This window comes from Scomber japonicus, chromosome 8, assembly GCF_027409825.1.
Source record: "Scomber japonicus isolate fScoJap1 chromosome 8, fScoJap1.pri, whole genome shotgun sequence".
Taxonomy (NCBI): Eukaryota; Metazoa; Chordata; class Actinopteri; order Scombriformes; family Scombridae; genus Scomber; species Scomber japonicus.
The window spans coordinates 21,965,661-21,977,058 of record NC_070585.1 but is presented as its reverse complement, the minus strand read 5'-3'; the positions used below and the strand labels follow the sequence as shown (position 1 = coordinate 21,977,058).

General features: G+C 40.7%; 1 protein-coding gene across 1 annotated transcript; it reads right to left on the bottom strand.

Moving 5' to 3' along the window:
• Positions 1–219: 219 nt before the first annotated feature.
• Positions 220–8,991, bottom strand: LOC128363208 (BEN domain-containing protein 4). The gene is made up of 6 exons (XM_053324152.1): positions 8,396–8,991; positions 4,892–5,476; positions 2,925–3,016; positions 2,703–2,729; positions 2,241–2,481; positions 220–458 (listed from the first exon to the last, which is right to left on the bottom strand). Exons 1-6 carry the CDS (start codon positions 8,916–8,918, stop codon positions 220–222), a joined length of 1,707 nt encoding a protein of 568 aa, XP_053180127.1. The 5' UTR covers positions 8,919–8,991.
• Positions 8,992–11,398: the final 2,407 nt, after the last annotated feature.

Sequence of the window (11,398 nt, the reverse complement as noted above, 5' to 3'; positions counted from 1 at the left end):
GAAAACACCCTATAAGAGTCAAATTTTGACTAAACAAAATATAGGTATAAAAATGGCAAAAGGCTAAAAAACTATTGGAAAAGAGGATTGTATTCATATTCTGTGATAAACCTCCTCTGGAATGTTTTTCTTCACTGTGTAAAGTGACAGGATAAGGTCAGTGTTTTGGGATATGTTGTGTTACAGCTACATTTCAGGCATCCAGTCTCTCCTTTAACCTCAATCCGACTGGCCGTTCTGACAGCCTTTTAAATACAGTTCGTCCTGTGACAAGTGTCCATCAAAGCCGTCCATGTAGAGGCTGCTGGTGCTGCTGCCGCTGCCGCTGCTGCCCAGGAAAGTGCCGACTGCCCGGCCCTGGCGAGCGTGTCCGACGGCATCGCTGAAAACTTTGTTGATCTGCTCCTCTGAAGGCATCCACCAGTCTGGGTTTGAGGCACAGTGCATCCGGATGAACTCTGACCAAAAGATTGTCATTTTAAAAAACGTATTAGTATTAGTATTAGTGTAAGTAAGCAAACCTTAATTTGTATCAGGGTTCCAGCAGAATTAGTTTTGAGGGTTATAGCAGGTATTATTTTAAAGTGAATACACTGATAAATGATATTTTGTGTCAATATTCAATATCATTAAGCTTGAAGATATCAGAGACAAAAATAGCAAACACATTTTTCTGGAATTTGATTTTTTTTTCTATCCTGTCATGAAAAAAATAGCATTTTAAACTGAAATTCAAAATTGTGGTTCATTTGATTAGATGACCCACTAGATGATCAGCAACAGCACAACGGACACATGACATTTAGTCTGACTGAAAAATAATCAGATCATGAACTATAAAACTAAAATCCTGCATAGATACAAACATGAATGTAAGTTTCCTTTTATTGATGACAGAAGCGAGTTGAAACCAGCTGCCTCGACTTGTTAACCAGCTGAATGATATCTGGAGTAGCAGAAGATCTTAAAAAACAAAGATCAAATAATACGTCTAAAATTTATCTGCAGAGCTGACATAATTAAAAAAACAGGCAAGAACTACAAAGCACAATTAATTGCTGCAGAGATTGAAATAAAATGGATGACATTATGGGGGTGCAATGTGAACCATGTTATGCCGTACAAATACTGACATTAACCAGCATTATTTTGTCTACAGTATATTTTTATAAAAAGCATGGGTGAAACTAACATAATTGTACATATCATGAAGCAGTGAACTTTAATTTCTCGTTCTGGTGAGAATGCATGTCATATGTTTTAAGTGGTGAGACACAGTATTATCAATAAAAATCTCTTAATACTCATTATAATGTAAAACTACCATACACAGCAAGACACTGTGATATCTAATTAGATCATCTTTCACAGTGTTTCATAAAGCTGTTCTCAATGCCTTAAAGGACACAATCAAAATCTTTCAAGTCTGTCTTAAAACATCAGTCAGACGCCCAAATGAACATCAAAACAGATTTTACTTGCTGGAATCATTCCTACAATTAATTTTTGCACAGAAGAAGAGCTGCAGATCTTTTCCCCCTCAATCACTTACATTGTACATTATGAGGAGATCAGTTTAACAGGAAAAATTGTGAACCAGTCCTTTTAGCCCTATCATGAAGTTTTCCCTTGAGTCCTGTTTTTGCATATAAGATCTGACTGAAGGTGTCATTAAAATCAGAATAAAGCTACAGCAAAAACCTTAGGACCGTTGAGAATAGGATGGAGAAACACTGATATCCACAGACTAGATTGTGTGTAAAATAATAAGACAGTGAAGTGAGGATGTATTGGAATAACAGTTTTAGTTTTTTTTGGCTCTGAACTCATCAAAGACTGAATCTTAAATAGGTACTCTGATTTAGTTTTGCACTTACATAAAATTGTAGGACTTTCGAGATGCAGATTTTTAAAAAACAGTCAAAATTGGAGCAGCATAAGCCGTGATATCAACCTCTACAAATGCTGATTCCTACACTTCAGCTGCAACTCAATTTCTTTTTTGTCAGACTGTCCCTGCCTGGTAAATGCTCAAACTGCACTAACCCTGATGGCATCATCTTGAGTATTTTCCAGACTTGTCAAAGCTCCTCCCGAGCCACAGAAGACATTATACAACTGTCAGTAAAGGTAATACCTTATGTAATACACCTGTGCTTCACCAACTGAATCGAGGACTGAGGCGGTATTCAGAAGCACTGGAGCATATTCTTAATCAACAGACTTTTTCATGGTCGTACCTCTGAGGCAGCTGACTTTGACGGGGTTGAGCGGTCGTCTCTCCAGGCCCGGGTCTCCTGAGTGGACTGAACGCTTTCTTTTTCCCAAACCACAGGAGAACTTCAGCTCGTCTGTGGCGAAGACGTAGCGAATCAGATACCGTAGCAGCCGTCTACCGTCTTTCTTAGAGGAGTTGACAGCCTCATCCCACTGTTTATTAGTGATGAAGAGAGGATAGTTCTCCAGGAGCTGCTTACTACCCTGCAGGGAGGAAGAAAACATCACAAGTAACACTTGGAAGGAGTTCAAGTTTGTCCACAGACATAAACATGCTTCAACTACTCTTTTTCTTTTTCTGCATGACTGTTGTTTCAGTTCAGTTGTTGCACATCATCTAGAGCCAGTTTTGCTCATTTGGCACCACTTTCTGTTTGTCTCACAGGCAGAAATGAAATGCTTGATTACGCTTTAAAAACACCAACCTCAAAGACTGTTTGCTGTTCTTCTTCCTGTAAAGATAGAGATTTCTTTAACTTCATATTTTCACTCTACTTGTAGAATTAACACGTCAATAATGATGAAATATCTAATGCAGGTTGGATTGGATTTTGTAGCATTGCATCTTAACACATGCTACCTATAATGAATGCTTAAAATTAAAAATTGGTAATGTGAAGGAGTCTGCAAGTGTTACGTCTCCTCACCTCTGTGAGCTGTTCCTCTGGCATCGGCTGGACCAGCTGGTTGTGAGACTCAAGAACAGTCTTGAAGTAGTCCAGAACATTTTGACAGGGAACTGCACAGAAACACAAGCTACATCACATCAACATTTACCTTCAAGCAAAGAGGCAACCCATCCAGTTTGTAATTAAACAGTAATTTCCACCTTAAAACATAATTTTGATATTAATGTCTAGTAATTGTGAGACCAAACTGAGACACTGCACTGTATATTTAACATGCAAATTAGGTTAAGGTGACACTGAGGAGCTCTGAATGCTTTGGGGAAAACAGAAAGGTTAACAAAAATAGATGCTATTAGGAAGTGTTTTCCCTGTGTAGCCAAAGTCTGATATAGTGTATTCCTCTGTGCCATAGAGCTCTACTTCTGCCCCAAAAACTATTAAAAACATATCATTGAGCCACACAGTTACAGTGGATGACATGTATTTTAATTATGATGAACATGGACGTTGCAGTTTACACTGATTTAATCCCACATGCACTGTCCTGCTGCTGAAAATAGTAACAAGATCACCAAATTTGCAACTGTAAATTGTCCCTAATTAAAACGTTTTACTCCTGTTTGAGTAAAGTTCACTAAAATAAAAACTACATTCCCCCTCGGCTTTATGAATTTATGAAACTACATATTTGTGACCAGTTTCTAAAGATTCATAAATGGGCTTAGAGCTAAGTGTAACAGACAGGATTGTGAAATCTGAAAGAATTGAGAAACTAACACATTGTTGGTTCGGTTTTTTTATGGGATTTGTTGACAGTAACAAAAATATAGAATATGTCATCAGCCTTGACCTTTAACATGAGTTTTCTGGTCTAATGATGATAATATTGACAAGACACATCCAAACATAATGCTGGTGTGAAAGTTCAGCATGTGTTTTTGTGTAGGTTTAGTAATGAGATGCATTGCAGTTCATCAGAAATCATCTCAACATTTTAGCCTAAATAAGATAAAAGACATTTATTGTCATTATAATTGCATCTAACCAGATTTAAATAGGCTGATGAGAATAAATATTGCTGTAAGTATGAGATCATCAAGCTATATGAAACTGTGACAGTTATCAGCTCAAATTGTTATTTTTCCCAGATATGCAGACGGGTGACAAATGAAAGGAGAACCTGAATAAATGAGCCGAGAAACATAATGAGCGGAGAATATAGGGCACGAGGGGTCAATGAATGGTTTAATGAGAATGATGTGAATCATATTCTAATGGCATGTAAAACAGCACTCTCCACCGCCACCATCAAAACACCAAATGAGGATATATCTTTTGGAGAGCCTCTCTTCCCAAGAAAAACAACACTATGGGTCGTAAAGTCATTCGAAAAAAAGACCTATTGATTGGTTTGAGCGACAGACATCATGGCAATTATGGTGGGAAGTAACGCATTTCACATGACGGCAAAAAAAGGATTTAGCTGCAGGAGACTTACTTGCTTTTTCCAACCATGGGTGTCATGTTTTCAATTGTTGGGACATTTTTAAAAGCCATACAGTGGTGTTTATTGTTGCCATGATGACAAAGGTTGCATAATTTTAATTAAGCACTAACCACGTCTCTAATTATCATTAACCTAACCAAGTGTTTTTTGCACCTAAACAGACCTTAACCACAGTGTGACATCATAACACTAAAATATTTTTTTAACAGGGATTTATGACGGTTTTGCAATGTGGCACAATACACTCCTCTAGGTCTGAAAAGACTCAAATGGGCCGTTCTGGAGTGCAAGTACAAACAACCCATGTGTTTTTTTAATTAGGAGGACTTGTTGCTTTTGGAGGGGTAATGTTCAGAGACTTGCCCAACACCTTCCTGACACATTTTAGGTTGGTTTTCCTTTAACATGTTACCCCTCTCTATTAATGCTTAGTATAAACTGCCAAACGCCTGTGAGATGCTGACTTTAATAAATGCACCTGGGATATTCTCTAGCTTGTTGCGGAGCTCCTCGTTCTCCTGCTGCAGAGACAGCACCTCCTGCTCCAGCTCCAGGCAGCGTGGACAGCAGTTTTCCTCCTCTTCTTCCTCCTCAGGCAGTGTGGACGATGGGTGGCCGTATGACTCTGATGGAGTCGGGGAGCCCCAGCCTCCCAGGTTGGGTCTCGGAGGAGACATCCCTGAACCAGGCTCCACTGACAGACACTGCTCATCCTCCAGGCCCAGAGTCAGATGTGGTTGCTGCTGCTGCTGCTGCTGCTGTGGCTGCTGCTGAGGCCCTGAGAGGAGATAGCTCTGAAGGGAGTCTGTGAAGATTCGGAGAACGGCAGAGGTCTGTTGTTGGTTCAAATGGCTTTGTTGGGCCTCCTCTTCTGGTTCTGTGGTGGGAGAACTCTCTTCAATTTTGGCCTTCCCCAGCGAGGAGCAGTGAAGCCCCTGAATGTCCCCCTCCAGCTTGATGTTGGTGGTGAGGGAGGAGGAGGGCTCCAGAAGCCGGCCATTGTTGAGGAGGCTGAGGACTCGGCTGCACTGCTGGGCAAAGGCGTCCAAGATGAGGCGGTTCTCTACAGCAGAGAGAAAAAAGCAAGAAGTCAGAGATGGTGGCGATTAAGTTCTGAAGAGGTATTTCAGCGACAGGTCAGTCATCACTGTAGAATCACAGGAACACGTTGAGTTTATAGACTTGTTCTGTTTCAGCCTCAAAACATTTAAGTTCATTCTTGACACTGAAAACAAAACAATGTCAGCCCAAAGACCATTTAGTGGCTGTTTTTGAGCTTTTTGGCTGTATCACATGAGTTTTCTTAGATGCAGATGTTCAAACTGTAAAGTCAATGTGGATGAGAAGTTATGAGGTGGTCATCAAAAGTTTAAACATCCACACTTTCATGACCACTGAGCAAACTCAATCTGCTGATGAGGGTCATGTGATATGGTTAAAAGCTCCAGGACAGCATCTTAATGGACAGTGAGGTGAGAAAATTTTTGTCAACTGATAATATTTTCTTTGTTGGCTATATCGTAAGGCTTCATTCGTTAACACATACATTGTTAATACTGATGCATTGATATATAAACTTTACTATTGAAGCTAGTTGAAATTTGACATTTTTATCACCGATTGGTCACAGGGTTGTAAGATGATAAATGTAGGAAAGAGGAAAAAATACTGCTTTGCTATACAAAATATGTATTTTTATTGGGGGTTTTCTCTAATCTTTGCTTTTTTATGAAATATTGGTCTCTCTGTAGACCTCAAACAGTTATTTAAATGAAAGATTAAGGGGAAATGTCTCTGTGATGAAACTGATAACAACTCATAGACCTCTAAAATGTGACAACGAGCCACAATTGAACACTAATTCTTTTTTTTTTTTGGGGGGGGGGGGGGGGTTGTTTTGTAAGGGGTCAGAGGCCATTGGTTTCATCTTTAGTAATGTGCTGTTTAATCAGCTTAAATGTGTTTTTAATGTAAAATCAAAAGAAAGTATAAAGTATAAAGTTGTATAAAATGAAAATACTCAAACAAGTATTCAAGCACCGCAAAAATGTACATAAGAAAAGTAATAGATTGACTTTCTTTCCATCACTGCTGAAATAGAAAATCATGCATGAAAACAATATGATTGATATTTTCTTTCATGTTTCCTTGTGGCAAAGCCTTCCATTACAACATACAATACAGGCTCCTGTGTTCATAGAAATGTCGGCTTGATTATGCTGATTTATTCAGATGTCAATAAACTTATAAGTCACAGTATCTGCAATGACCAAACCCAGCCGAGCAAAGAAAATCAGCACAAAGCTTTTGTCCAGAACAAGCCTCAGTGTGTCGTTTCACTGGGAGTCTAGGCACGTCTCTATGAATGAGATGATCTCACACATACCTCCATGTAATGATTATGAGTGCACTGGCCTCCCACACTCTCACACACACACACACACACACACACACACACAAAATGAGTTCTAGGCGGCCACTGCTGCCTTGCCACTCGCTCAGACGTGTCTATCAGCCTGGCGCAGATGTGTCGCATTTATTAATATGCGTGCTGTCTCTGTTTACCCGTCGAGATGTATCTGATATCATTCGCCATCACCCTGTCTCCCCTCTTCCTCCTCCCCCTCCTCCCCTTTCTCTCCTCTCTCACAGGTTCCGTGGCACTGTAAGCTGAGAGCCCCATAAAATTTCATTAAAAACAATATACGCTCAGCAGAGGCAAATTTATGAGCCCCATTTGTTTTAATCACAACTCTTTGGGAAGGCTTTTCAGTGCAATTTGTGTTATTGTGTGCTGAACTGATTGCTGAGTCCAGGGGTCTCCAGCGCTCCTCTTCATAAGGAGGATATCAAGTTGTTGTTTTTCTTTTCTCATTCATAAGAGGAACATTAACTTGCTGCCATTGTGCAGATAAAAGCACTTTGATTTGTTATCATCAGTAAGAATGCATGGCACATTTAACTTGGACATGATGATACATCTTGTGAAATGTGAACAGATTCATTGCATTCATGTGATTATTTCATAAGTGATATGAGGAGCATGTGTATGCCAGAATAGATACAAACAATGGCTCATCATCACTGAAAATGGGTTTTAAAGAATCAGTGGAGGGTTAAATGGATTGAAATGTCATGCTTCTTTTTACACTCTACTTGTAGGCTAAATACATAATGCATAATTTTTCTAATTCCCATGTTGGTATGGGCAATACAGTGCAACCTGAGCTCATGCTGAACATTGGCTGTAAAGCAAAAAATAACCAGCTGCAAATTGAGCCTGAGCAGCCAGCAGTGATAAAGAGATTAATATCTGATTAGAGGATGAGACGTCTAATGTTTAATTTCGTAACTGCCAGAATTAGGTTCATTGCTTTCATCTTAATGTTGGTTCCCCTGGACCCGCCCTCCACACGGGAACACATTTCTTCCTGAGCACAGCCCTCTAATGAACAGCAGCTGAGAGGGAAAAAAATGAGCAGGAACAATGTGTTTCAACAGGAGATTGTGAGGGCCGTTGCGCGCACACACGCACACGCGCACACACACACGCATGGTCAGACAATTACCCAATGTAATTTTTAGCACATGCACACTGGAGATTCAATCATGACTGCTCTCATTACAGCAGCAAATCAATCACTGCTGACAGGAGGGGAAAAAGGGGGAGAAATGAGAACAAAAACATGATGTTCAGGAGGAGCAAACAAAAGAGATGCTGGATTTTAATACCACACATGTATTGTTTTGTCTTCTATTCAAGTTTATTGAGTGTGTACAGTGTTGATGCTCATATGTCTGGGTTGCAAAACACAAATATACACACACAAGTATGTACACAATGTGATATGTAGGACATGTGGTTGGGAAAAGTCTAAATAATTGAGGAAAAACATACCACGACAGATTAAGCAGACCTCTAGCGATGTGTAGGGGTCACTCACATTACAGACACTTCACTCTGAACAAGTTTGAAACCCACCTGAACTGATGCCATAGGTGCAATCGGGAGCTTCTTGGTTCAGACCGGTTTGTCCAGGGGAGAATCTGGGCTCCACTGTTCCGCTGATGGCGCGCCGCTGCTGGGTACCAAGAGATGCTGCCACCACCATGCTGCCCGCTGCTGCTGAGGTGGATGTCGGGACCCTGCTGCTGGGCCTGTTCTCACATGGGAAACGATGCTGCTGCTGTTGCTGCTGCTGCTGCTGTTGAGAAGTCGGATGGTGTTGCTGTTGGCTGCTGCTGATGCTTTGCTGGAGCTGCAGACGCTGGTGGTGATGGTGCGGCTGGAAAGGATGAGGCTGCCCGGGGTGAAAAGTGAAGTGATGTCCGCCACCCTCACCGCCGAACACAGGCACCTCGACCACAGCGGACCTGTCAAAGCGAGACTTGCCCGCCGAGCGCTTGCTCTGGAAGGTTTTCAGGGTGCTGTACGGACCGCGTTGTTGTCGGCACATCTTCGGGTCGCAGGGCCCTTCATCTGCGGGCTGCATCTCTCCCTCCATCCCTGCCAGGTGTCACAGCGCGGCGGATGGCCCCCGGGTAGGTGTATTGTGGCGTGCTGGTGTGACAGGCAGCTGATGACTGGGAGATAGGATTTGTCTGGCTCCGTTTTCCTCATACACACTGTGGAAGGGTGGGCTAATTTACTGACAAGCCACCGCTCCAATCCCCAGACCGGAGCGCCGACACTGAGACTCTTCCAGAGGGAAATACAGGCGGGACTTGTGCGCTGCTGCTGCCTGCCTCCTTTGTAGCCCACATCCACACACAGAGAACAACGGGGCGCTATAGCAGATTTACAGCCTGAAAATGAAACATGTGCAGAACGAAATCGTACAAATGAAAAGACAGAGGCCATTTTGGTACAGAGCTCAAAGCATCAATAGGGCCAAATGCGCGCAAATGGGAGAGAAGTCTTTCTAATAATAAAGATAAAGATAAAAGCTTTAACAGGAAACAGTCCAAAAGAAAATATTTTATAATGCATATTAGGGGAAAAAAGTGAAGAGTGCATAATAATGAATCAGTCATAAAATAGAAGAAATAAACATTTGATCCAGACTCTGCAGCTTTCTTTGGCTGATCTCAAGACTAAATCACATTTAAGTTTCAACAAATTAATTTAAAAAAAAAAAGATTGTGTCTAATTATATTCGGGATTTATGGCAGGTCTGAAATCATCAGAAAAGCCTTGAAGCAGCTGTCCAGCAGCCTGAAGGCCTAAAAGTTTGCATGACCACATGGGGGCGCCACATCAATAGGTTAGACCTACAAACACAAGATGATTAATGAATGAAGGAATGGAAAGACCTCCTGCTGATTTACATGGATGCTTTTTTTCCCCTCCTTACAAGAGGCCAGACAGGGTCCTAGTTTTTGTTTCTGTGTTATATCAAAGCACATATGCGTGCCCAGTCAATACTAGACCCCAAAATAAAGAGGGCCTAACTAAATGATAATTCAATAGTGATTGGCTATCATTAACCACCAAAAAAGGGGAAAAAAAAACTAATAATGGAGCGATTTAATGCAGTGCCAGCAAATGAGCTGTTAAATTACCATGCAAAGCAAAGCAAGACTTCATAATGCACTTACAGTGTAAGTGATAGGGGACAAAATCCACAGACCTGTGGAAAAATGTGTTCATGTGAAGCTGATATGAGGCTTCAGCCATCCAAATCAGTCTAATCAGGTGGATATCTGTCAATGTTACAGTCTTGTTAGTGCCAAAGTCCCTCTCTTTGTCAATATTCCTCCACTGCAGCTCAACAAGTAAACACAAAGAGGGAATTTAAGGAGACTGTAAATGTGGCAGATATCACCTTGATATGATTAACTCAGACTGCTGCAGCTGAATATTAATTGCAGATAAACTCTTAAATGTATTTTACTCAAAATACCTGTATGGACCCACCGTGGATTTTGCCCTCTATCACTAACATTGAATGAGCATTTGATGAGGATCTTTTAATAGCCAGTATTAGCAGAAGGAATAATTACAGCAAAGAAAACCTCTGTGTTAAATTGAGCTCCTGGCTGTTATGAAGCTATCTTTAATGTCCTCTTCAAACTTGAATGATAGAAATCTCACATAGGCTACATTATAGAAATCTTATAGCCTTTATGCCTCTTGTTTAATAGTAGCTACTTTGATGACAAGAAGAGCAAGTAAATCTCTGTTTGGTTTTATTTGTGTGGAGAATACTCTCAGCGTAAAAATGAATGAATGACTGGGTCTGACTTCAGAGGCTTTCGTTTCTGGTCTGACTCAGAGAAACTCATGCAATCATTTGTCATGAGCAGATTGGATTATTTCAACTCTGTTTATGAGTCTTCCAAACAAAACACTCCATTATAACTCATCCAGAACTCCGCTGCACAAGTTCTGACCAGGATAGAAAAGATCAGACCACATAACTCCAAGTCCTCCAAAACAATACAAAACCCTCCTCCTCTTGGTTTGCAAAGCACTCGACGGTCTGGTCTGGGTCCACAGTACATATCAGACATGCTGACAGTTTAAAGGTGGAAATCTACCTCATGTGTCTACAGAGCAACTTTAAAGTCTGGTGAGATGTCAATTTGCATTTTACACACTGTTCTTTCAAAACCAAACTACAGATCTTCCTTTTCAATTGAGCATTTTCTTAAATGAACACACAGTATTTGCTCAGTAGCTATGTATGTTTGTATGTACGTGTGTGTATGCATGGAAGTTTCTGTTACTTTGCACATCTTTGCTGCTTTGTTTTTATGTAAAACATTTTGAGCTGCCTTTGTTTGACATGCTGTGATACAAGTTTGAATTTGAATTGAGTTGGTTTAGGAGGCAAATTTCCATCATTCATCATTAATCATTCATTTTCATCTGTTGTTGTATTAACACAACAAAAATAGCACAAAGATGCCCTAAAGTGTGTGTTAGTGGAACAGTAAAACAATAGAGACATGGATTCATCAGATTAACTCAGTAAAAGCAAGT

What these genes read in the sequence shown, in the direction of transcription:
- LOC128363208 (XM_053324152.1), bottom strand. Translation starts at nt 8,918, where the DNA reads ATGGAGGGAGAGATGCAGCCCGCAGATGAAGGGCCCTGCGACCCGAAG. An exon ending in CAAGCTAGAGAATATCCCAG is followed by an intron (nt 3,017 to 4,891) that starts GTGCATTTATTA and finishes GTTTCTGTGCAG; the next exon opens with TTCCCTGTCAAAATGTTCTG. An exon ending in CAAAGTCAGCTGCCTCAGAG is followed by an intron (nt 459 to 2,240) that starts GTACGACCATGA and finishes TCTTTTGGTCAG; the next exon opens with AGTTCATCCGGATGCACTGT.